General features: G+C 48.4%; 1 protein-coding gene and 1 pseudogene across 2 annotated transcripts; both read left to right on the top strand.

The window, feature by feature from the left end:
• Positions 1-4,497: 4,497 nt before the first annotated feature.
• On the top strand, positions 4,498-6,170 carry LOC101569508 (annotated as a pseudogene).
• A 6,387-nt stretch (positions 6,171-12,557) lies between these two features.
• Positions 12,558-24,289, top strand: Tnfrsf9 (TNF receptor superfamily member 9). Of its 2 annotated transcripts, XM_023699354.1 has the most exons (8): positions 12,558-12,626; positions 13,210-13,390; positions 14,771-14,878; positions 15,272-15,409; positions 16,247-16,313; positions 18,032-18,120; positions 18,610-18,738; positions 23,967-24,289. In XM_023699354.1, the coding sequence occupies exons 2-8, from the start codon at positions 13,276-13,278 to the stop codon at positions 24,053-24,055; spliced, it is 735 nt and encodes a 244-aa protein (XP_023555122.1). In that variant the 5' UTR covers positions 12,558-12,626; positions 13,210-13,275; the 3' UTR covers positions 24,056-24,289. The 2 variants fall into 2 exon arrangements, with proteins under 2 accessions (XP_023555122.1, XP_023555123.1); XM_023699355.1 differs by lacking the exon at positions 18,610-18,738.
• Positions 24,290-26,676: the final 2,387 nt, after the last annotated feature.

The following is a 26,676-nucleotide window of genomic DNA, read 5'->3' as shown; positions in this document are numbered from 1 at the left end:
GAAATGAGACAGCTCACCAGCAGTGACGTAAGTAGTAGGTGACGTAACCCGACCGCGCCGGGCTGCTCCTGATGGCGCACGGGATTGGTCGAGCCTGGCCTCGGTGGGCGGGATGGGGGCGGGGTTAGAGTGGAGACAGCCGCGCGGCGCGGGGTGTGCCGTTGCAGGAGTGTGGCGACCTGGGCTGCGGCGGGCGCGACCTCACGGAAACGCCGCGGGAGGGCACTTCCTCCCCAGGTCTTGTGTGGGTCCCCGCCGGCCTGGGGTAGCAGTGGCCCGGCGACCCCGTGGACTTCCGGACAAGGCGTGTAGCCTGTCGGCTGCGAGGCAGCGTCGCAGAGCACCTCCTGGTCTTTGAGTCTTGCAGGGGACCCAGTGAAAGAGTCGCCGGAGATCGACAGTGTTAATTACCCCGTTCCCAGACCCACGGGCCTTGAATGTCTTCTGTAATCAGCCCAGGCTCCAGTGTGTTGGTGTGTTAGTCACCTCGTTGGAAACAACCTGCAGAGACCGGTGTGAGAAAACACCGGACTCTGGGCAACATTTTTTGCTTCTGTTCCGTTCAGGTGGTTTATGGAAACTACTGCCGTGCTCGAAAGTTAGTGGGGTCTTTGGTCTAGAAGTGAGAGTAAAATCTGATTACTTAGGGTTTCAGTAGTGTGAATAGCGGTGCCTGCTCAGAGACTGGCGAGACAAATGAGACCTTAAGTGAAACACGCAGCTCAGAGGAATGGAAATGTTGAGCCCCTTCTCGTTATTTCCTGTTGTGGGTCTTCATTCTAATGCAGCTTCCGTGGTTCTCGCAGATGCCAGTATGTTGGAAACACAACGATCCTGGAACAGCATCAGCGTTTCTCTCAATGGGCGAAAACCTCGTGCCCAGCCCAGCAGTGGGCATTTAACTGAGCAAAACTGGCTGACGCCCTGCACCCTGCCGTCTGTGTCCCTTCCTGAGAAAACCTTCCTTATCTCAAGACCAGCTTCTCCTGAGGCTTTTCAGCAGAACAGGGTGGTGGTCTTTTGCTGTGGTTCTGCGATGGCTGCCTGGCTTGACTCCTATCTAGGGCATTAAAATAAGGAGTAGGCTTGCCACCCTCATTTGAATCCTGCCGCAGTGTGGTTTAAACCTCTTTATCTCGCACATTCTTAGCACCTGCCCTCCCTCATTCCTGGAATATACCCTGTACCTTGTCTTATTCATACTTCTGCAGAAGCAGAGGATGCCCTCTGCTTTCGAGTCAGCCTTTCACGTTCTCCATCCTGAAAACGTGATGGTAGGGTCAGTCCTCCAGGAAGCTTTGTCCCATGTAGTGGGCATCTTTTAAGGCCGGGTGGTCTTTATTAACCTCTTCCTTCCTGTCAAGGCTGTGAAAGCAAGTTCAGATAAGTTTTTATTGAGCTCTTGGCAATGCTGTGGGTGCCCGGGATACAACAGCAGCCTAATGATGAAGCTGTTAGGGAGCTTTTGTTCAGAAGGGAAGACAGATGATCAGCACGTGATTGTGTCGTCACGTGTCAACTAATGACAAAGACATGTTCTGAGAAATACGTTTTGGGAACTCCACAGCGGTGCTTATTCACAGTAGAGTGACCATGATATCATAAATGATCATCTTGAGAGGCAAAGGTCAATGATCTGCTCTTCACTGAAATGTCATTATGCAGTGCATGACCGTGCCAGGCTGGCACATGCACTGTGAAAGAAAGCACGGGGGAGAGTGAGTGTGTGTGCACACACGCATTTCTAGAGCGTGGTATTCTTCTTTGAGGAATCAAAAGATGAGATAAGTCATGCAGAGAGCGAGAAAACAAGCATGATAAACGAGACAACAACGGAGTAAAGTCCTGTAACTGGGGTGTGAGGACAAATAGTAAAGAACAAGGAAGTCACGTTCAGGCAGGTGCGTAGGAGAAAGCAAGTTAGATCATGTGCAGACCTCGAAATAGATACTGTGGAGTGGAATTCATTGAATTGGTAAAGGATAGAGAATAATTCATCATTTTTAATTATTAACTTCAGTGCTGGGGGTGTACTAGACACCCACCACTAAGCTACACTCCCCAGCCCTCAACTAGCATGAAATTGCTTGATAGTGACAGTGACAGATCCTGCAGAAATAGATACTTATACACAAGTACACATGCAACACAGTATTTACCTCTTGCACACAAATAATTAGAACTCATTTAGTATATTTACCTAAAAAAATGAAAACCAATGGCTTATCCAGTCTCAATGGAAACTTGGAAACAGGCATGGAATAAAAACAATACCTGTGAGTGGGATTATTTGGTAGAGAATACAGCACCATTAAACAGTTCAGGGGGCAGCCGGGCGTGGTGGTGCATGCCTGTAATCCCAGCACTCGGGAGGCTGTGGCAGGAGGATTGTTCCAAGTTTGAGACTACCCTGGGCTACAAAGTGAGCTCAAAGCCAGCCTGAATTGCATAGCAAGACCGTGTCTCAAAAAGAAAAAAAAAAAAAAAAAAGTGCGGGGGAGTCTTGGAAAGGAAGATCACAAGTTCGAGAACAGCCTGCACGACCTAGCAAAACTGTCTCAAAATTCAAAAAAGAAATAGGGAAGTAGCTCACTGGTAGAGTACTTGCCTAGCATGTGCAAGGCCTAGGTTCAATCCCAGTACAACAAAAGCAAGAAGTTTAGAGGAAGCAAGATCTTTCTTCAGATATCTTTACTTGGAGGAAGGGTACTTGAATGTTGGTTGGTAATAGTTGAATTTATGAAACCAGTAGATAAACTGGGATATTAATTAGGCTAAGGTGAGTGCTAGTGATACCATTGGCCCTCTGCAGGAAGAAGCTGGCCTTCAGCAGAGTCACGCTATTCCAGACTGCTGCTTTTGGGGTGGTTTTGCTTTGACCGCGACAGTTGTCCGTTGCAGCCCATCTTCTCCCTTGGTGGTACTTGGCCACCATTACCATCTGAATTGAAGATACAGAATGCTTGCCTAATTAACAATTTGGGGTAACATGTTTGTAATTTTTTAAAAATTTGTTCTGGGGATTGAACCCAGGGCCTCGTTCATGTTAATCACAGCCCTACCCTGGGCTTCACCCCCAGATGAGGATACTTTTCAAGGGTATTCTAGATTGCTCCAAAAGGTGACTACTACAGGGCGCTCAATTCTGTTTGCATCACATTTCCCAAAGGTTAAATTATCCACCATTTCTTGGTAGTCATGCGAACAGATGAAATCTGCTGTGGTTTCTGACTGAGCTCGCAACCACGGAACCCGTGGCCTTACTGTGGTGTGCTGAGTCAGCACCTGCCATTCACAGGAGTGACGGATCGCGGTGGCCCCTGCCGCAGCCACCACACTCGGCCCAACACTAAGATTGCTTTCAAATCAGAGTCCTGGCTCCTGTCCCTGGCTTCTCCCTTCTGGAACCGTGCAGTGGCGTGGTAGAGCAGGTGTAACGGGCAGAGCCTGTGTATTCTGAGGGACTGGGAGGAGAGAGGAGGTAGTGAAACTAAGTTAGAAGGTCAGCTTGCAGGAGACGCTGTGGCTCAGATGCCAATGCCCGGCTCAGCCTGCTTCTAGTTTTCCAGCATGAGGAGAGGAATAGTGGCCTCTCACCTGGCCAAGTGGCTACGGTGCTAGGGAAAGGGGTAATCCACACGTTGGTGTAATCTCTGCAGTGTGAGCGCAATCCAGAGTGTTACTTATTTTTAAGTATTAGAAGACATCAGTACAGCCATTGCGGTCTTTAAACTCAAGGACGAAGGGACACAGGCAGAGAAACAGAGAGCCCAGGAAGTGTAGGAATCTCAGGGCTGCCACCTTAGCGAGGGTGGCGAGAGGGAGAAACGGCATAGATGGAGGTTTTGCTCCTTGGGAGGTGACAGGAGCTTCACAAAGGGGCTGTGACTGGTACCCCGCAGGGCACAGATAGAATTCAGGGCGTCTCTGAGCTTGGATGGAAATTTGTTCTTCATTTTCACTAACCTCTAACAGAAATGGAGAATTTTGTTCAAGCATAGAAGAAATTCACAAAGCGTGGCTGAAGATACAGTAGCCATAACTACACCAGTAAAAACCAGTATCACATTGCAGTTCTTAGTGATACCCTAAAAATACCATTTATTCTCATGATTTGCTTGAAATTAGGATGGGCATATGTTAGGGGTGAAAACCCATATATTGTCACATCACAGATGATTTTAAAAATATTTGGTAGGTAAGCCAGGCATGAGACACACCTATAACCCCAGCAATTGGGAGGCTGAGGCAGGAAGGTCACTATGAGTTTGAGGCCAGCCTGGGCTCCAAAGTGAGTTTAAAGCCAGCATGAACTGAATAGTGAGACCTGATATATATATATATATATATATATATATATATATATATATATATATCTCCGATATATATCCAGAGAGAGCTGGGTCCGGAGGAGAGGCTCGCTACAGAGCTGATGCCAGCACATGCGGGCAGTCACTCGGGCGTTCACCCTCCGAGGAAAGGCTTATCCTGCCAGGGATGCAGCTCCGTGGTAGGATTTAGCTTGTGCTCACCTTGTACTGGGCCCGGGGTTCAATCTCCCACACAGCAAAGTAAGTTATTGATGAATCTATAACAAGTGTCTCCACATTGTCTCAGCACTTCAGAGGAACCTCAGAGCACCTGAGTACCAGGATCTGTTCTCCTCTGACCTAGAGGTCTTCTAAGAACAGCATAGAAAACCAGTTGCTTTTCGGTAACAAGTTGCCCAGCTGGCGCGGGTGTCTGAACTTCACAGACTGCCCCGAGGCTGTAGGGCTGGCTCCGAAGGGTGGTTGGTAGGGTCACGGTGACAGCGCCTCCTTGGTTCCTGCGTGTTTTCACTTCCATTTCATGCATTAAGGTAGAAAATTTAACATAGCTAGTGTGTTGGTGAGAGTAGTGACCTACGAAGTAAGTGGTGAAAGATAACAGACCCCACAAGAACAGAATTTGTAGATATTGTAGTAACCTAAAATGTGAATTTAAGAATGTAGAATTTCTAAGTTAAAATCATTTTTCAAAAAATATAATAAAATCATTTTCATCCAGGTGTGGTGGCTCACACCTGTAATCCCAGCACTCGGGAGGCTGAGGCAGGAGGATCATGGCGAATTCGAGACCAGCCTAGGCTACAAAGTGAGCTCATGGCTAGTTTGAAGTACAGAGACCCTGTCTGAAAAAAAAAATCATTTTTCATGTTTACTTTTTAAAGTTATTTTTCTAGATTTTTAAAATTCTTACTTTCACAGGCCCATGTTTACAGTATATAAAGCTTTCAGAAGTACCCAGTAAGCTTAAAAGGTCTTGAAAAAGCGCTAGAGCTCCCTGGCCTGCAGAGCCCCATCCTGCTGGCCTCCTGGGGGTGGGAGTGCTTACTCTGTTCAGCGTGGGCGTGGGCACGCACTTGTTGCGAAGGTCCTGCCGGCTGCAGGTGACACTTCTGGACCCCAGTGAAAAGTACCTGCTGCGACTCCTGGACAAGATGACCGTGAGCCACAACACCAAGAAATTCCGCTTTGCCTTGCCTACCACCCACCACATTCTGGGGCTGCCTGTGGGCAAACATGTCTGCCTCTGCATGAATCAATGGCAGCTTGGTCATCAGGCCATACGCTCCTGTCACCAGTGATGAGGACCAAGGCTACATAGATCTTGTCATCAAGGTCTACCTGAAGGGTGTGTACCCCAGGTTGGATATGTGGTAGAGTTCTGGGGGCCGAGCGGGTTGCTCACTTACGCTGGGAAAGGGACTTTTAACATTCATCCCAACAAGAAATCTCTCCACCAGAGCCTCGAAAGGCAAAGAAGCGGAATGATTGCTGAAGGGACAGGAATAACCCAATGCTGCAGCTGATCCGAGTCATCCTGAAAGTCCCTAAAGATCCAACCCAGTGCTTTCTGCTCTTTGCCAACCAGGCTGGGCCTACAGCAAGGGCTTTGTGACTGCTGACATGATCCGGGAGCACCTTTCTGCCCCAGGGGATGAAGTACTGCTGCTGCTCTGTGGGCCATCCCCGATGGTGCCGCTGGCCTGCCGTCCCAACCTGGACAAACTGGGCTACTCGCAAAAGATGTGGTTTATCTACCAAGCACCTCCTAGCTCCCTTGGACCTATATCTGCAGCTGTCCCCCAGTGCTTAAATTCTGTGAGCTGTAGATTCCTTTCCTGAAAGTGTCCATTTTGCACCTTACTCTGGAGCTGAAAGTGGCTAGACTCTGGAGCCACCAAAGAGGGCCAAGGCCAAGGAGTCCCCTACAAGGTCCCCACATCTCGCTCTTCTGAAGGGCTCGGGTGAACGCCTTGGAGAAGTGTCTCCCCGGGGTCAGAAAGAAGGCAGCATGGACACTTGTTCCAGCCTGGCTCATTCCTCGATAGTATCAACTTGACCTCTTTTGTGTCCGTGATGAAAAGGATGCAAAATATTTAGCATTTAGCCCACACGGGCAAACTGTGTTTAAGTGAGCGCATGTTGGGTGGCCCTGCAGAGTTAGTTTTTTAGAGATAAGAAATACTTTCTTGAGAACTCCAGACCTCAGAAAAAGGAGTCTGAAGGACATGTACGTCTGTCTCTCTTGGGTGCTGCCCAAGCAGGGGGATGGGCTGCCCGCAACTGAAGACTGCTGCTCATTTGAGGAACCTCTGGCAATTCAAATAAATGGGGCTGAGGCCCCAGTGTGATACCTAAAAAACCAGAAAAACCAAAAACCAAAAGTACCCATTAAAAGTATAAATGATAATGGTTAGATCTCACATATTTATGTAATGTAAGATTTCAAATTTTTATGAAACTTACTTAAATTATCTTTCACAAAAATTATTATTTTTTTTTTTACAATTCTGGGGGTTCACTGTCATTCCAGGTGATTCTATTTTGCTAATACATGTTTGTGATATGTACTAATCACATTCATCTTGGGGACTCGACACATATACGTACTGGGTCTTGATCATTTATGTTGCCCTGTGCCCTCATTTGAGTGAAGCATCAGTGTTTTTTGTTCATTTTGGTTTGTTGCTTTGCTGGGTTTGTTTTGTTCGAGTTTTGTAGTGCTGGACATTGAATCCAGGCCTTCAGTAGTGAGCCACACCCCCCGTCCTTTATAAGCTTTATTTTGAGGTAGGGTCTCCCTAAGTTGACTCGCCCAGGCTGAGCTCCAACTTCTGATTCTTTTTTTTTTTTTTTCAGATCTCAGTGAACGTTTATTCTTTTTTTTCAAAGTTTTATTGATAAACAGATAGCAATGAGACAGTTTCAAATCAAATCAGAAGTACATTTTCAACAAATAATACACTGCATATATTCTTCTTAGTGGTTAATTGCTGTACAAGATGCGGACTTGTGATCCTATTTACAAACACCATTAGAACAAATCATTCTATTCATTAAGAGAATGCAACTATATATCTATCCTAACCACTTTGAATACACAGATACAAAATGGACATTCATCTGTATACCCCATTTTTTCTAAGTTCTGTTATTGAATATTATAGGTGTGTAAACTCAGCAAAATATTCTAAAAGAGTCCAGTAGCCCATAATAGCATTGGGTCTTCTGTTTAACTGGCAATGTCAGAAATTATTGACCTGAGTCCCCCACAGCTCAACATAACAGCATAGCTTTATTTCCTATATTTCATCATCATACTTTTCTACTGGATGGTTAAGACCTATGCAACAAGAGTTGTAGCTTTTGGGTCAGATAAGGTCAGTGAAATCCCCTCAGGATTTATGCTGAGATCCTGTACCTCAGATTGTAGAACCTTTGTCAGTGCAGCCATGTGGTTGAGTCACGGCCATTGATTGGCCAATGTGCTCTCTGTGAAAGCCTGAGAGAGTGTCTTCTCCCCATGTGACTCTCCTTAGGCACACTCTATGTCATCGATCACTTTCCTCTTTGGCCCCATAATCTTCTTGATCAGAAAATTTGGGACACTACCGAGGTCCATGACGTTACAGTACAAGTTCTCATATGTCCTGAGTCTTAATTGACCTTAGAAGGCTAGGGCCAAAATGTTGTGAGCTCCAACTTCTGATTCTTCTGAGTCTCCCGGATATTAGAATTACAGGTGTGCACCAGCACATCTAGCTGTAATTGAGCTCTCACGTGGTGCGTACATTGTATTTATATCCAAGAGTATGGACAGTGTGAATTGTTGACTGCTACACGTATTCCAAAATGTGTGTGCAGCTCTTCCAAAGCCTGCGATGCACAGGCCCCTTGCCCCACAAACGTCCATCAGATGGGGCGACACTGGGGACCCCTGGGCACTGGCCTTCCCACGATATTCTTGCCTGGGAGTGGGACATACAGGAGCCCAGGGTGCACTGCCCTGTGCACGACTTTGCCTCCTCTGGGCTGTGGCCACTGGGGAGGACAGAGGTGTCTGGAGGACACTTACTCGAGGGCCGCTCCCCTCCCCTCTTGCTCGCTTAGCTGGTGCTTCCACCTAGTTCACTGTCCTTTGTCGTAACTGAGTCTGGCCGTTTTATCGCCCAAACATGCAGTAACAAAGATAAAGAGCACTCGGTGGAGTAATTCTCAAGGGGTTCCTTTGGTTTCACTGCAGCTGATAAAGCCAGCCGCGGGGCCTTCAGCTCGGTGAGGACTCTGCGTCGGTGGCACACAAGCTCCACGGAGGGGGCTAATCTGTGTGCTGGAAGGAAGGGTATCACTTCAAGGGACGTTCGCGTCACTCTGCCGGCAGGTGACCCCAGAGCTAGCTGAGAATCGAGCCGTTAAATGTCACACCGTGATGTTAAACACAGCCTGCATGTAAATGGGGAGCTGGCTGGGCCGTGATTCTCCAAGCGGCAGGAGGGGTCAGCACCCTGATTGGTATGGTGTGTCACTCCTACGTGCCGTCAGTTCTGCCAGAGTGAGGTCAGGCTGAGCTCACAAATGTCACTGGCCTCACAGGACTTGGGAACACGCTTTGTAGACGTCCCGTGAACTTTTTTCCTTCTCTGTGGCTGCCCGTCCGTGGTTACTTCACTGATGATAAGCGTGGGAGGCTGGGGAAGGAGTATTTCAAAACATGTCTCATAATAGTTATTCTTTTCTTTTTTGGTCCTGGCTATTGAGTCCAGTCTTTTTTTGTTGTTTCTGTTGTTCCTTTTTTATTTTGAGACATAGTATTGCTAGGTTATTAAATTGTTGAGATGAGTTTGAACTTGTGATCCTCCTGCCTCAGCCTCCCAGAGTGCTGGGATTACAGGCACGCACAGTTAGCTGCTATTTTCCTGTGAGTTTCGGGTCTGGCGTTGAGTTAACCACAACATGGTTTCATTGACTCCTCGTTGATGGAGGGTGCTGCGTAGAGTTACAAGCTGTACTTGCACATCTCAGTACTCGAGGAGGGTGAGGAATCTGCCTGAGTTGGCACACCTAGCAATGACAGAGCCCAGATTCAATCAAGGGCAGTGGCAGCAGAGGCTGGGCTCCCGACCGTGGTGCTGCCCTCCGACACTCCCTATACCTGGTGTGTGCACGTGCGTGTGTGCGTGTGTGCGTGTGTGTGTGTGTGTGTGTGTGTGTGATGGAACTGTGATAAGGGAGGGAAATGAAAGCCTCACTGAGATAGGGCTTCTCAACGAATAGGATGACGGTAGCAGGGTTTTTTTTAATAGAGAAATGACAAGCATCAGTGGGGAAATTGAACCACTGTTCATTGCTGGAGGGAATGGGAAGAATCACAGCGGCTGTGGAAAGTAAAATCATAGCTCCTCCAAATGTCACACGTGGGGTTGGGGTTGTAGCTCAGTGCCACAGCATCTGCCTGGCAAGCACAAGGTTGTGAGTTCAATTCCCAGTTACTGCACCCCAGAAAACCAAAGTCACAGATCCACACAGAAAACTACACATCGGCTCAGTGTTCTTAATAGTCGTACTCACAAGAGCCCCCAAGCAGAAACAGCCCAAGGGGCGGTTAACTGATGGACCGAGAAAGAAGATGTGCAAAGAGGGCCAGAGAGATAGCTCGGCTGCTAAGTGCCTGTGTAGGCAAGTGCTGGGACTGGGGTTCAATCCCTGCACCACATGCTGCACCAGCCCTGCCCCAGATGCACTGAGCCAGCCATGGAGACCTGGCGTGGTGGCGCATGCCTGTAATCCCAGTGCTGGGGAGGCTGAAAGCAGGAGGGTCACTATGAGTCCAAGCTGCATAATGAGAGAGAGAGAGAGAGAGAGAGAGAGAGAGAGAGAGAGAGAGAGAGAGAGATGCTAGAGCCACATAAATATTATTCAGACTCAAAAAGGAATGCAGCCAAGGGCGGAACAGGGCTACGGGGTAAATCCTGAGAGTCCTTGACTGACCTTATCAGATACAAAAGTTGCATTTCTTGGGGCTGGAGAGATGGCTCAGTGGTCTAAAGCACCTACTTGAAACAAGTTTGGCAAAGCACAGGGACCGCGGTTCAATCCTCCAGCACCACATGCCAGCCAGCCCCGCCCCCTGGTGGGCTGAGCTGGCCACACACACACACACACACAATAAATAAATGTAATAAATATAAATAAATATTTTAAAAAAAAGTTGCATTTCTTGTTATATAGGTCTTGCTGTATTTTGGTCTTAACCATCCAGCAGAAAAGTATAAAAACAAGGTATATAAAGTAAATTCATATTAATATGATGAGCTGCAAAAGGCTCAAGTCAATAACTTCTGAGGATAACCCACTAATATTATAGACTGCTAGGCAGAGTTGGATTGTTTAGTTGAATTCAAACACCTGTAGTATTTAGATGCCAACAGAATATTCACCTCTGACAGAACAAAAAAAAAAAAGGATACAAAGGAAAGATAATTTTGTATTTATATATACAAAATAGTTAGGATAGATACACAGCTACTTTCACTTAATTCAGTGAGAAGAAAGAGGTGTACTAACAGTGTTTGGACAGGATAACCTGTTTGCTTCTTGTACTGTGCATAACCACTAAGAAGATAACAGTGTACAATGTGTTGATTATCAAAACTGTCCTATTACTCAGCTGTGAAACTGTCTCATTCATATTTATTTCTCAATACAAAAATTAAAAAAAGGAATGCAGTACCAATTCATGACCAACATGAAAAGACCTTGAAAACGTGACACGAAGTGAAAAATGTCACTTGTGGACCCCATTGATATGATTGATATGATCGCATTTTTATTAAATGTCCAGAGTAGGCAGATTCACAGAGACAAGAAATAGATTTGCAGGTGCCTGGGTCTGGGGTGGTGACTGGCCACAGAATGGGATTTCTTGTGGACAGGCGGCTACTTTCCGAGTAGGTCCTGGTGACGGTTGCATTGTGCACTGAATGTATTAGTAGTGAACGTGGTAAAGCTCTCTGAATTGTACACATCAAAGTGGACCCCATTCTAAATTTTGTTTCCTATTTTAATTTTTTTGAAAAGGCAACTTTAGGGCCAGATCTAGGGGAGTCCTTGAGTCCTGGATGTATGGTCCAGGTTTTACCTGCAGGCAGCAGGGAGCCCCTGGAAGTTTCTAAGGTGGACAGCCACACGGATTGTCTCGTGTGAACTGCTGAGTACTCGGCAGCAGAAACGCGAGGAAATCCAGCTCCTCTGCTGCCCCATCCACCTCTCAGGCCCCTCTCACTCGCTCCTGGAGGATCATTCTTTCCTGCTTGGGGCTGAACGACCTCGGGGAGGGTCGGGCTCCTTTTACAGCCACGAGAGCATCCTCTCTTCCTTTCTGTCCTCTTCTCCTTTGTGAGCTGCCTTATGTCGTCCTAGAGCCCCTTGCTCTCCTCCTCCTCCTCCTCCTCCTCCTTCTCCTCTTCCTCCTTCTCCTCCTCTTCCTCCTCCTTTTCTTCCTTTCTTTCTTCTTGCCCTTCTTTTAAATCCAAGATCTTGGTTTTCTAAAGTCCTACTTGGGTCCCCACTTTGCCCACGGATGTCACACAATGCCACACAAATGATGCCCCTCGTCCTTCACCAGTCCCACCACCCATGAAATGCCAGCTGGAGCATCCAGGATCTTATGGAGCTTCGGGGACAGCTGGCAGCCAAAACATTAGTCTTCATCAGGAAGTGGTTTTGGGGTTGGGTAGATAGAAAGTTCAGCAGTCTAAGTGCCTGCCTGGCAAGTGGAAGGACCTGAGTTCGATCCCTGGTACGCATGCCATGCCGACTTGGACATCGGGCGTGGTGACGCACACCTATAATCCCAGAGTTGGGTAGGCTGAGACAGGAGTATCGATATGAATCTGAGCTGCATGGAGGGACCCTGTATCAAACAAATATGTATATATATATTTTTTAGAAGAAGTGGTTTCATTCCTGGAATCTCAAATATTTTAAGGACACGCTAAAAGCTTTGGCACAGAGAACTGCTGAAGGGACACATCCTTTCCTAACAGGAGAGAGCCATTTCCAAGAAGCAGTTGGAAGTGCCACTATCAGTGGGACCCAGGCTCTGGGGACTTTGAGGTCAGCAGCTCAATGAGCCTCCTGTCAGTAGGTGGATCTTGTGGTTGGGTGGGGACTTCCCACGAAGCCCCGCCTCCCTGAACCACACTCCCAGGGCTGACCAGCAGTGCTTGCTGGGGCTCAGAGCTCACTGTGAGCTGTCCCTGCAGCAGTGGAAAACTCTCTGCGGCTCACGATCGCAAGGTTGGTACCTCGGGGACCTGAGCTGGGGAGACGGGACTGGAAGTCTGGCCTTGTGAGGAGTGTCTGCCTATACTTTCTGCCCTTCCAATCTGTGATAACTGCTCTTCAACAGGCATTTGTATACAGATTTGTTAGCAAATGAAGCGTTTAAAAAGTTTTCAAATCTCTAAATAGGCAAGTGCTTGCATGTGTCGAAGGAAACGTGGTTGAGTGCTGAGCAGACAGCTCTTGCAGTGTCAGCGATTACCTGGGCAGCCAGAGGGAGGAGCCGCCCTGTGCTTCCCAGGCAGCCAGCCAGGGCCACATTGCAATCTGGATGATGATGCTGTGAAAGTCCCCAGAAGTTCTTCCTATTGTTCGTTTTTGTGGTTTTTTGTTTTTTTTTTTAAAGAATATGTTGGAAATGTCACTGTGAGACTTCAGCAAACACACACAGAGCTGCATGTTCAGTCACACCTGTCCTGTCCCAGTAATAGAGATTTCTACAAATTGCTACTTTTCACAGTATTCCATTGTTCATTCTGCCTAAAAATGGTAGGTGCTTCTAAGAAGGAGAAACCTGGGAAACGCTTGTGTCTTGCAGGGTGACACTGGTGAGGCTGTCTACTTGGTTGCTGTTCTCCTGGGACCCTCCCTGAGTGTCTGATCCATGCGGGGTCTGGGCATGGAAAGGGGCTTTCGCAGTGTGGTGATGGCTGTGCTGTTGGTCGCCAATGTCGAGAGAACGAGGTCCATGCTGGACTCCTGTGCTGACTGTCCAGCGGGTAAGTACTGACTTCACATGTTCAGTGACCTGTCTTAGGGTTTGGTTAGGGTTTGGGTCTTTTTTTGTTGTTACTGGGGGTTGCACTCAGGGCCTTTGCACTGAGCTACATCCCTAGCTCTGTTATTTTTTGTTCTCTCTCTCTCTCTCTCTCTCTCTCTCTGGAACCAAGGATTGAACTCAGGCCCTGGTGCTTGCCAGGCAAGCACTTATTCTGCTGAGCCATCTCCCTGGCCCCTTAGCTCTGTTCTTTTTATTTTTAGCAATTCAAGGTGTCAAATTACCCAGGTTGCACTCCATCTTGGGAACTCCCTGCCTCAGCCTCCCAGAGTGGTGGGACTATAAGCATAGTGTCACTGTCCCCGACTGCTAGGTCTTTTGTTCATTCACTTACAAATATTTGGCGGATGTCACAAACTATCTGTATGAACACAGCGCAGTCATTTGACCTCTGGGCCGTGGCTGTCAGCTGGGATAATCAGTCAGCCTGTTTCGTGTGACTTACGATGGCAGGAGGATGTTACGGCAGGCTTAGCTCAGTATATGGCGCATGGCAAGCCTTGAGGAAAATGTTGGAGTTGTTCCCTTTCCTTTTTTGCTTGTTTTGGAAGCTCAGGGCATTGCACTTGCCGGGCCGGCTCTTATGCCACTCAGCTACCTCCCCGGCTCCAGAGCTGTTTTCAAGGTCCTGGGTTAAGCTGGGGTGCCACAGGGTGTGAACAGGAGGCAGATGGTTTGACCCAGTAAGGAAAGTCAGTCATGTATAAACCCCAGTGCCCCAGTGAAGGGGACCCGTCTTCTCCCTGACGTGTCACATTACCCTCCTGGATCCATCAGGAGAAGCCTTTGTGTTGTATTTGACAGGTAGAGGAAAGTTTCTCCTTCCTCTTTGTTTCTTTGTTTCGATATTTGCATTTTGCTCTTTCTAATCCTATGATTTTTCCCCCTGTATTTTAGGGAAGGGTCTACAGGGTGTTCGGGGTCTCACTACTCGATCGGACTCATAATGATCGGCCTGTTTACAGCCTCCCAAGAGCTGGGATCACAGGAGCGTGTGACCACACCCAGTCTCAATGGCTGTCTCAGCGTGGCTCAGGGGCGGAGCCGGCACAGCAGGCCCGGGGAGCGAACCCCTGGCCCCTGTGCCTGTTTGCAGGCTCTTTAATCCGCTGAACTATTTGGCCGGCCCTTCCTGTGATTATGTTAAGGGCAGTCTTGCAAATATATAACTTAAAAAAGTTAATCAACAGAATAAAGTCTGTCATTGTGACACCTAGAAAACAGGCCATGCTTTGCTTTTAATTTTCTTACGAATGTCATGATGCTTTGGGTGACGGGTGGTCATTGTCAAACGTGTATGCCTATTATTTGCATCTATTAGGTACTTTCTGTGAGAAAAATAAGGATCAGCCCTGTATTCCTTGCCCCACAAATAGCTACTCCAGCACGGGCGGACAAGCCGTCTGCAACATCTGCAGAAAATGCGAAGGTATGGTTTCCAAGATGCGCCTTTTCCCTGGAAGGCCGTTGGGAGGACGGGCGTTTATTCTGTCTACTGGTTGCTCTCTCCTGCCAATCTTAAGCAGCAAAGATGTTGGTTCCTCTGTCCGGGGTTAAGTGTAGTAAATCAGTTAATGTAATAGCAGTTACTTGTGGTTAAGCTTTTTAAATAGTAGAGGAAATACTCACTTGCTAAGACAGGGCGCTTGAATGAGCAGTGTTAAAGTGTCTTCGCAGAGAGTGCAAGTTCAGTGACGGACTCCACGGCGGTCAGCTTGGACGGGAGCCACAGGGAGCCTAACTTCTATCGCCGAGCTTAAGCTTGCTCCCTCAAGTGCAGGGGGAGGGTCATCTAACACACGATGTCATCTGCGCATTACAGGTCCCTTCAGGACAAAGAAGCCCTGCTCGCCCACCAGCAATGCCGAGTGCGAGTGTCCCCCAGGGTACCGCTGCTCCGGGCCAGGCTGCGCCAGGTGCCACCCCCACTGTGAGCGAGGCCAGGAATTCACAGAAGAGGGTGGGTCTGCTCCTCCTCCTCCTCCTTCGGTCCCGTGCGTTAAGTAGATCCGTCCTGTGACTTGTGGAATCTTGAAGTAATAACTAACCAGCATGAAGTATGGCATTGATGTCACCTTTTAATTCATGGTAGATTTTATTAGTGGAATAATAGTTCCATTATTTTTCCATAAATGGAAATACATTTGAAATCAGGGTGTTCAGTAATAGAACCATGCGTTTTTCCTATTAAATGGTTGTTATTTTGCTTTTCAAATTTTGTGTGGTTCATCTAAGAGAAACTATGTGATATTTAGGGGTTTTTTTTTGTGTGTGTGTGTATGTGTGTAGGGTCTCACTATGCAGCTCAGACTCATAGTGATCCTCCTGATTCCTGTCCCCCTAGTGCTGGGATTACAGGTGTGTGCCGCCACGCCCGGACTCCATCACCGGCTCAGTGCACCTGGGGATGGGACCAGGGCAGCATGCGGTGCCAGGAATCAAACCCTGGCCCCTGTGCTTACTCAGCAAGGTTTAGTCCGCTGAGCTATACGGCCAGCCCTACCATGTGATACTTAAACCTGAGTGTCCACTTCATTTAACGTAGCTGCAGGGGGCACCAGTTGTTCAGAAGGCTGAGTTCACCCTCCAAGGCAGAGCAGGACTCCCTTGTGCAGTAAGGCCATGTTTTCTTCAGCCATCATCTGTAGCTGGACTTTAAGGCCACTTCCAAGACTTGCCTATTATAAGCTGTGCGGCTATAAACGTGGGGGTGACGGATCACTGAAATGTGATGTTTTTAACTCCTCTGGGAAAATACCTAGAGGAGTATTTATCACAGCTGTGCTTTCCCTCCAAGGTTGTAAAGACTGTTGCTTTGGGACATTTAATGATAAGAAAGGTGGCGTCTGTCGACCCTGGACCAAGTAAGTATCACTTCATTTTGCCTAAAAAATAAACCCTCCAGTGTAAACTGAAAGACAAAGAATGCTACCCTGAAGCTTTTTCCCACCTACAGAATGCAGGGTGACAGACATTCCTGCTGACAGGCAGTATGGGGACACTGGGGGACACAGAGACTCAGGCCGAAGCAGACATTTTTCTCTAGGAGTCATGTCCCAAGCGCTGAGCTCAGGTTCGCCAGCCGGAAGAGGTCTGCTCCTGTCCGATCTCGGCTCCTTTGCCTTCCCTATCTTGAAGGGACAAGGAACTTCTGCCACTCCCAGTGTCATGTGCACTGGGGCATGTGGCCGTCACAGGGAGGGAAGGAACCCACGGTGTCTGGTCAGAGGTGGAAGTGGCCATGAGGTTTGTGCTGGGCCTGCTCTGTGTGTGCCCAGGACACGGCGGCACAGGTGTGCGGGGGGCTCAGAGACTCCAGGCAAGCCGGCTTTAGATTCCACATGCCTTTGGCCTGTTCTTATTTGATTTTTGCCACTAGAAGGTCATTTTTATTATTTTACAGTAACATTTTTATTCTATTTTATACATGTTCTGGTTTGATAACAGATTAAAATGGATGGATGGATGGAACCTGGCCTCAAACTCCAGGTGATCCTCCTGCCTCAGCCTCTAAGGTGCTGAGATTAGTGGTGCAGCCCACCATGTCTAGCTCTAGAATTTTTCTAATGATCTTTTTTGTCATTCTTTGTCTTTCTATCTCTGTCTCTGTGTCTATGTCTCTCTCTGTCTTTGGCTCCCTCTGTCTCGCTGTCTCTGTCTCTCTGTCTCACTGTCTCTGTCTCACTGTCTCTGTCTCTCTGTCTCGCTATCTCTGTCTCTCTGTCTCTGTCTCTCTGTCTCTCTGTCTCGCTGTCTCTGTCTCTCTGTGCTGGGAATTTGAACCCAGGACCACGCATATACTCAACAAGTACTCTACCACTGAGCTATAGCCTGGCCTCCCGTTTTTAAAGTCTTTCAACACAAATTGGTCAGAGTATTTAGCTGAGTCTGCCTGGATGACTGGAGTAGGCCTCCAGAGGGTGGGTGGATTTGGGCGGGCTAAGGAAAAGGAACAAATATATGGACAGCCATGCTGGTGATGTGGAGGGGGAGGATGGCCACGTGGCCAGGAGTGGCCAAGCATGAAAGAGTGTGTCTCTGGGGTGTACCCAACCACTTCTCACCACCACCTTCCTTTGTGGAGGCGACCTGAGGCTTAGGCTGTGTGGCTCAGCAGCGTCACTCTGGGAGGTGTCAAGTACAGATTGCACCCTGCGTCTGAAATCCAGGCTGAGCTAACGCTGTTCCACCCTCCACATGTGCTAGAGATGGGGGGGGGGCATGAGCCTGAAGTGGGGGTGGGTAGAGACAAAAGACTAACTTACTAGGCTAAATGGCCTGCATTCTGCAGCCCTGGAGCTAGGGGTGCCCTGCACTGCCCCCCAGCCTGGGGAGAAGGGAGGATCAGCTGGGGCAGGTGGCGGAGGGAGCTGCGGGGACTTCACAAGTCAGGTGCACACTGGAGGAGGCCAGACAGCAGGGGGCACTTTGTCATAACTAACATCTGCTGCTTGCCTATGAGCCCCGGCCCGCCCAGCCTTGTCACTAGGCTCCTTTGTTGGGTGACAGGTGTCAGAATTTTTCCTTGGGATCCTCTGTATCAAAATTAATGATCTGACCCTTTCCCTTTGAACTCTCCAAGATGCTCTTTGCATGGAAAGACTGTACTCGTGAATGGGACGAAGGAGAGCGATGCGCTCTGCGGGCCAATTCCAGGTGACCTCTCTCCAGGTACTGCCTCCACCCTGGGCCTTGTCTGGGAGAGAAAGCAAAGTGCGTGTCCCCTGCCTGTCCCAGCCAGTGTAGAGTGCGACATCCCAAATTCTTGACCACAGCTCCAAATCCCTGGTGTCCTCCTCCCTGTCTGCTGCCTTCGGGGCCATCCATTTTCCTCAGGTGTTACTCAGCCTGAGGTGCCCACTGGTGGGCCAGGCACGGGGAGAGTCACCCCAGTAGACACTGCACCATTCTGAATGCCAAGAAAGGAGGTTATAAAGCCTCATATGTTCTATATACCAGAAAGGCCCAAGCTGCTATTTTTTATGAGCCTTCAGGGCAATTTAAATTGTTTTTGTTTCTATTTATTTATTTTTTAGAGTCATCCAACTATAAGACACTAGGTTGGCAGGTCAGTCCTGAGCTTAGGAGCTCCAGGGTGGGCAGCAACCCAAGCATCCATACAAACACCCTCCTTCCCGGTCTCTCCCGTCCTCCACGCAGGGCCCTCTCCGCAGCTCTTCACCGTCCTCCTGGTGCTGATTGTGGTTGTGTTCCTGGTGATCTTCTGCTTGTGCCAGCGCTCCGTCCTCAACTGGAACAGGAAGAAGTTTGTGTACATGTTCAAACGACGTAAGGCCGGCAAAATAGCCTTAGACGTGTGCACTGAAAGGACAAGAGTTTTCCAGTGTAGAGAGCCAGCTTTCTCGTTGCTGGCACACAGCGCCCAGTGCCCCCAGCTTAAAGGAGAATTGGATTGATTTTGTTCACGGTTTCGGGAGATGCAGTCTGTGGTCCAGGCCGGAGCATTGTCATGGAAGGGTGTGGTGGAGCAAGGTGTTCAGTTCATGGGTCAGGAAGCAGAGCAGGGACACAGCACTAGGAGGGAACAGCCAGAGACCAGGCATCATCCACAAGGTCACCCTCCTTGTGGGACATTGCCCACCCCACAGGGCAATGTCTGGGGACAGTTGTGGTGGCCTCGGCTCAGTGGTGTGAGGTGCAATTGGCATCTAGAGATAGAAGCCAGGACACTGCTAAGCCACAATGCACCGTGTACAGGCTAGACCCCAACAAAGATGTGGCCCCCAACATTAGGAGTGTGGGCATGGGACAGCAGTGGCAATGGGACAGCATATCCCAGGTCTAGAAAAATGGGTCTGAGTGTGCTGCAATGTCAGGTGTGCAAGTGTGCACGTAGCACGTGGATCAGTCACCTGTCAGAGGGGACTCAAGGAGGAAGCCGCCCGCCCATTCCGAGCTGCTCTGAGGTGGGCATGGAGATTGAGGAGAAGGTTTAAGGAAGTGGCTTATTATAGCACCAACCCGGATTATAGAGATTTTAATCTTCAGCGTCCTTCATTAGCATTCCTCACATACAGTGTCTGGCAGGGTCAGTGCCTGCTAGCCAAGGCAGACGGTGTTCGGAGCACGCCGGCCATCTGTACATGGAGGGGGCCTGGTTTTGAGTTTTGTCTTCATGGAGGACAGGATGAGTGATAACAGGCTAGGCTTAGCAAGAGCGATTCCTGGACAGGAAACACATTCTGGGGGCAAAACTGTAACCCTTGTCACCTAAAACCCTCTAAGATTAGATGATGCTTATTTGGAGGTTGTTAAAGACATTTGAAGATAACTAGCATTAGTAAGTCCTTAATCTAAACACATGCTACTATAGTTTATTGAAAGGTTCTTTTAAAGAGTATGGGACTCTTACAGTGTGAAAGACTCAGAGAAACACACACATGGACGGCTGAACTCACTGTAAAACCAACCGTAACTGAGTGAAGAAACAGAACGTAAGACGCTCCCCGGAAACCCACTGTGAAGCCCCTTAGACACACATAGCCACCCGGCCACAGCTGCTAACCACACTGAGATTTTTATAGCATCCACTTCCTTGCTGTTTTGTGTAGTTTTGCTACGTAACAGCTCAGTTTTGACAATGTGGGCTGCTCTTGAACTTCAGCCAGGTGGGATCCTTCTCTTTGGACCCCATGCCCTGCCACAGTCATGTAACAGTGTCGTCTCTATGATGTCGAGTTCATCTCTAGGTGGTACATGGTTCTCTGTGTCCCATGTCCTGACGATGGTGGACACGGGGCTATCTACCACTTGGACCTACGAGACAGAGTGATGGTGGAGTGTTTGACATATGGGGGGAGGGAACTCAGGCCCTTACACTGAACTGCAGCCCCTTTTTTTATTTGTTATTTTGAGACAGTGTCTTGCTAAGTCATTAAGTTGCCCAGGCTGGGCTCAAAGCCTGCCATCCTCCTGCCTTGTCCCCTTCAGAGCGCCGAGATCACAGGTGTGCACCACCATGCCTGATTGGTTGAATCATTTTGTCCGTGCTCAAGTGAACATATCTTGGTCGCAGTAGGTTTACTAGCCTAGGCATAAGCCTTGTGGGGTATGAAGAGCAGGGATCTGGGTCCTCAGTAGACAGACAGTTTCTGCAGTGGCCGGAGCCCCTCTCCAGGGGCTGGAGAGCTCCTCTGGCTCGTGTCCTTCCCCACTCTGGGTGTTGCCAGACTATTTTTATCTCTCTGGCTCAGCGTGGTTGTATTTGCATTTCCCGATCTCTACTCGTGTCTGATTGGCCATCTGGATTTCCTCCTTGGTGAGGCCCTGATGAGTCTCTTGGGCATGTTCCCATGGGCGCATCTGTCCTTTCCTCATTGGCTTACAGGCCCTCTTTGGTCTGCGTGAACCTCTTTTCCTACTCTGTGGTTCATTGTTTCATCCTCCTCTATGAGCTTACACCTCTCGTAAATCTCCATGGTGTCACCTACACCCAACTCCCAGGACCACCATTCGCCCCCAACAGGACACCCAGGGTCCTCAATAAGATGGTTGTCAAGTATTTATGAGTAATTAGTGAGGTGTAATGGGATTACAATTAATTTTCATTTTCTAAAAACTTTAGGCCATAAAAAAAAAAACCTTTGAAACAACTGTGGATTCACAGAAAATCACAGATAGTGCAGAAAAGCATCCCATGCCATTCCTGGCATCCCCACCACGGGGCATAGGGCAGCACCAGCACAGTGTGCGCTGTGTGTGCAGCGGTGTATGTGATTTCATCCCGCCTGGAGTCACGCACCAGCAGCATGACTGGAATGCAGAACCAGCCACCACCGCAGAGATCAGCCCTCACATGGTACTTTGCCCACACCCACCCACTCTCCCTTCTATCATCATTTTTAGGTGTAGGTGTGTTCTATAAGTGGAATTGTCTGGTGTTTGACCCTTTTGACCCTTTAAGATTGGCTTTGTTTTTACTTGGGATGATGTTCGTATACTGTAATCCATGTCACTATGTTTCAGTAGCTCCTTCTGCTCTTTTTTTCTTTTCTTTTTTTGTGATACTGGGGATTGAACTCAGGACCCTGTGCTTGCCAGGCAGGCGTGCTTATTGTACTGAGCTATCTCCCTGGTCCAACGCCTTCTGCTCTTGTGGGCTGGTCTTGAATGCCTGGCCTCACAGACTCCTCCCACCTCAGCCTCCCTGGCGGTTGGTGCTAGAGTTATGTGCCGCAGCGGCTGCTCTGCATCTTCGCTGTCCTCACTGGGTTCAGGTATGTTCCTGCTTGCGTGGAGAAGCATTTTCATGCTGGCTGTTCCCCTTCGTGTGAGTGTCCCCTGGCCACAGGCTTCTGTTGACTGTCTTTTATTTTTCCATGTCAAGGTGAGATCTTGGTTGTTAGTATAAGAGATTTACCATTGAAACGCAGGCATTGTGGGTATTGAGTTATGAGACTGGGTCGAATTGAAGTCTCCTAATCCCTCAGGCTTCCTCTGACTCCAAGCCCATGACGGCAAGGTGGGGTGGATATCCAGGGTGTGCATGAGGCCTCTTCACATGAAGGGCTTTTTGGGGTTGCCCGCTCTATGGGGGACATCAGGCACCTGCCAGACTCAGTTGACACCAACCCAGCTGGGATGGGAAAGGGCCCTTGGCCACTGTGAGGAGTGAGCTTGCCACTACTAGCATCGTGAAGTCGGACTCTCCATCAGCCCTCTGGGGACACTCACCCCAGCAGGAAGGGAGAAGAGAGTTGGCACAGCTCAGGGAGAATGCGGCTTTTTTTTTTTTTTGGTATTTTAGGGAATGGTCTACAGGGTGTTCAGGGTCTCACCACTAGATCGGACTCCTAATTCCGCCTGTTTACAGCCTCCCAAGGGCTGGGATTATAGACATGTGTCACCATGCACAGTCTCAATTGCCATCTCAGTGAACTCCGGGGCCGGGGCTGGCATGGCAGGCAGAATGGCGGTGCTAAGCCCCATTTACAGATGGGCGTGGATGTGGTCCACAGCTGTGTCCATGATGGCTTCTTGGAGTGGAGAGCCACAGGCTAAAAGCTTTGGCCTTGGTGGCCGCCCACTTCCTGGCCTTGTGGCTGGAGCGTGCAGGCTTTGCTCCATCTGTTCTGGTCTCCACTCACTGGCATCTTTAGGTTGTTAGCTGTACCTGCTTCCGAGCTGGGGAGTCCACAGCAGAAAGAGAACCTGGACAGCACATGGCCACCACAGTCCTCGGACCCTGAGGATTGTTAGCTGGTCTCTCTTCTCTAGCCTCCCAGAGACTTCTACTGTTTTATACACAATGTACACAGTTTCAGCAGTCCTCAGAGGCACAGACATGCCAGAGAATGACATCTCCAGCTCCCAAGGCGGGTCTCTGTGTTTTAGTTGATCTTCAGTACAGTTTCCAAAGATGCCCACTGATATGCTGAAAGTCTTGACCATTGGTCGTAAGTATTTGGAGTTAGTGAGATTGTGTGGTCATGGTGCCGTCGTGGATAGTGCCAAGTCTGTGGAACTGGGATAAGGCCTTGAGCTGGCCAGGCTACGAAGGGCTGTCTGCTCGGCACTGAAAGTGGCTCAGCAGTAATGTAAACACTTCGGGCTGGGGAGATGGCTCAGTAGAATAAGCGCTTGCCTGGCAAGCGCAAGACCCTGAGTTCAATCCCCGGTACCGCAAATAAATAAATAAATACTTCACGCTAACATGCAAAAGAAAACCAGGAAGTAGCTGCAGAAACCAGATCTTTGCTTACTGACAGATGGAAGTAGTGGAAATAGCTTTAAACTTGATGCCACCAAATTTTCAAAAGAAAATGTCTAATCTCTAAGTGATCGGGAGACTAATACATATCTGGGTGACTTAAAACTGCTGTTTTGTTTAGAGTATTCTATGCTATAGTCTCAGTCTCTCTCTCTCTCATCTTTTTGATTTATTTATTTATTTATTTATTTGAGAGAGAGAGAGAGAGAGACCAGCTCAGCCCACCAGGGGGCAGGGCTGGCTGGCATGTGGTGCTGGGGGATTGAACCACAGTCCAATGCTTTTGCTAAGCTTGTTCTAAGTAGGTGCTTTAGACCACTGAGCCATCTCTCCAGCCCTCTCATCTTTTTGAGACAGGGTCTTGCTATGCAGTTCAGGCTGGCCTTGAGCTCACTTTGTAGCCCAGGCTGGCCTTCAACTTGCGGTGATCCTCCTGCCTCAGCCCCCAGAGTGCTGGGATTACAGGGGTGCTCCACCATGCCTGGCACCAGGCCTGGCTTACCGTAATTCTTGCTACATACTTTTCTAGTCATTGTAGAAGATAAAAAAAGTTTTTACATAAATAAGTTTTTCAAGTAAGCTTTTAGCTGGTGGAATATTTGGTAAGAGGATAAAAATCTTCATCCTTAAAAAAGCTCACACGTGTTTTGAACTCTCCTGTGGATAAGTTTGTGAGTTAATGCAAAGAATGCCCCCCGCAGCTGTTCTCGGTGTGGTTCACGGCACGCAGGTGTTACGGGTTTAACACGGACAACAAAATCTAAGTATCTTTTACCTTATTTTCTAGCGTTTATGAAACCAGCACAAACGGCCCAAATGGAAGACGCGTGTAGCTGCAGATTTCCACAAGAAGAGGAAGGAGAGTGTGAGCTGTGAGGGGACCGGAGAGCACGGGGACGGTCTTCACAGGACGCAGAGGAGAAATTGCAGGGCGCCCACTCGCGGCCTCGGCAGTGGGAAACACCGTGCAGGACAGACCCACACTTACCTCCAGCTGTGTTTTCTAATGCTAATGAATTGATCTTTAAAAAGAACTACTGTTAGGTGGGCATGGGGATGCACACCTGTAATCCCAGCACTGGGAGGCTGAGACAGGAGGATCACTGCAAGTTCGAGGCCAGCCTGGGCTACATAGCGAGTTTGAGGCCAGCCTGAATTATATGGCAAGACCCTGTCGCAAAAAAAAATGTAATAATGTTACTAATGTTACAGTGGAAATCAGGGAACTGAGGTGGTGGCTAGACAGGCTTTAAAAAAAAAAAAAAAAAAAAAGGATCACTTTGAACAGAACTGGCAGTGAGAAGTGAGAGACTTTTCTAGATGTGACTTAACAGGTTTGGCCATTTTCTATGAAACCCAAAGAAAATAATGGTGCCAATTCTGTCATGTTGGTCAACAGTCTAGCTAAAATCATCACAACCAATGCAGGTGTGTGTGTGTGTGTGCGCTAATATGACATATGACAATAAGCTGAGATGTAGTGTACTTTCCATTGGGTCTGTCACGGAGCACAACAACCTTCTCAGTGTCAGGAGGAAGATGATGGCACCTCAATACCAAGACCTCTTCGACATTGAGAAAGAGTTTCAGAAAGGAGCCAGGTGTCTGCCGATCTCACGGTCGTCTCCCTCTCTGTCTCTTTTGTCTCTGTCTTTCTGTCCCAAATTATGTAGATAAGTGGAGCCTCATGAAAGGCATTAAGCACAATCAGAAAATCAACACCGGTAGCCTCACAGGGCAACCAAAGCGCTAGAGCCAGGCTGCCAAACTTCCATGGCCAAATCCAGCCACTATTTGCCTTTGTATGGCTCAGTAGGCTTTACATCTTTAAGTGGCTAAAAATACAAAAGAAGTGGCCGGACATGGCGGCGAACACCTGTAATTCCAGCACTTAGGAGACTGAGGCAGGAGGATCACTGTGAGTTTAAGACTGGACTCAAAGTGAGCTCAAGGTTAGCCTGAACGGCATGGCGAGACCCTGTCTGAAAAAGACAAATAAAAAATCAAAAGAATATTTCATGGAACATAAAATTGTACAAAGCTCAAATTTCAGAGTCTATAAGTGAAGTTTTAGGGGTACACAGTCACATCTGCTTATTGCATTGTCTAGGGAGACAGAGTTGAGGTCTTGTGTGAGGACCCTGCAGTCCTTGAAGCCTGAAATATTTACCATCCGATCCTCTCTGGGGTCAGAGTCCAGTTAGAGCATCCGTCCGTGCGAAACTTTCCTTCGTCATCTTCTGCCTTTGAGCCCATCCCCTATTTCAAGAAAAATCATTTATTGTATAATTATGTGCTTTAAGACTGTATTATTTAGTTTGGATTCTTTTTGAGCCTTATGACCACTTATCTACATAACCTGGGCATACGGATTAACAATTTTTTGTATGGAGGCTTCTATGATTGCCGTAATAACTGAAAATCGTATTTATGAGCCTGTCTGCATTGTGCTCGAGGGCATTCATTTCCCCAAGACTGTCCTCTATCAAGCCTGTCACCACGTGGCCCGGAGCTGTGTTCAGGCTCCTCACCGTCAGCAGCATCTTCTGCTCAGGAGGCCCCCTGGGAGGCTTCCGGCTGGCGGAACTGCTGGATGCTCGACTTTATGAGCGAGTGAGCGTGTCATTGAGGACGTGCTCGCTTATGTGGCCATAGCGAGCGACCCTCCAGTCTTCACGGGTTACAACAAAACAGCAGAGGCTCTGTCTGGCCATTAGCTGGGGCTCTGCCCTGTTATTTCACTCTTGGCCTTAGAGGGAGGAGCCACTTCGCCCTGGAACACTGGCCATCCTCTGGGGCAGGAGAGACGTCTTTTCCATTCCCAGTTGGTTGGACGGATGCAGACCTGTGGAGCAGGTCATGCAGCGTAGCCAGCCGGGCAGGACAGAGCAGAGAAAGCTCGCTGTGACACTTGCGGGGGCAGCGCGTGTTTCTGAATGCGGCTTCTGTCATAGTCGGGTCACCTGCGTGTTCCACTGAGCCCTGCCTTTGCTACGCTCTGTCACTGCCACACATCAGCTTTGCCAGCTCAGTAGGGTACTTCCCTGGGGTCTCACTTCGCACTGCCTTGATTACTAAGAGTGTCCCGACACTCGACACATGTCTGCATGTTTTGTACTTCTTAAGCATGCAGTTGCCTGCTCCTCCTTTATCACTTGTCCTTGTCAACTCAGAGGGTTCCTTTAGTAGGCTAGATGGTAATATTTAGTCACTTATAGGTAAGATAAATATCATTTTGTGCTTCTTATCTCTGTAGAGACATCTCTATCTTTCTATTAATAAGCAAAAATGTTCTTCATTGAACTGAGCTAAATTTATTTTTCTTTTCTCGACGGTTGACCTTTACCGTTGCCTGATTTAGGAAATCCTTTTCTGTAGATTATGATAAAAATATTTGCTCACATTTCATTCTGAAAGTTTGAACTTTTGGCTTTCAAATTTAGCTCTGACCTACCAGGAATTGACTGTTGTATGTATCGGAAGGAAATGATGCTCTT

This window comes from Octodon degus, unplaced genomic scaffold (assembly GCF_000260255.1).
Source record: "Octodon degus isolate 3935 unplaced genomic scaffold, OctDeg1.0 scaffold00113, whole genome shotgun sequence".
Taxonomy (NCBI): domain Eukaryota; kingdom Metazoa; phylum Chordata; class Mammalia; order Rodentia; family Octodontidae; genus Octodon; species Octodon degus.
The sequence above is the reverse complement of the archived record's forward strand: the minus strand, read 5'-3'. Positions and strand labels throughout refer to the sequence as shown.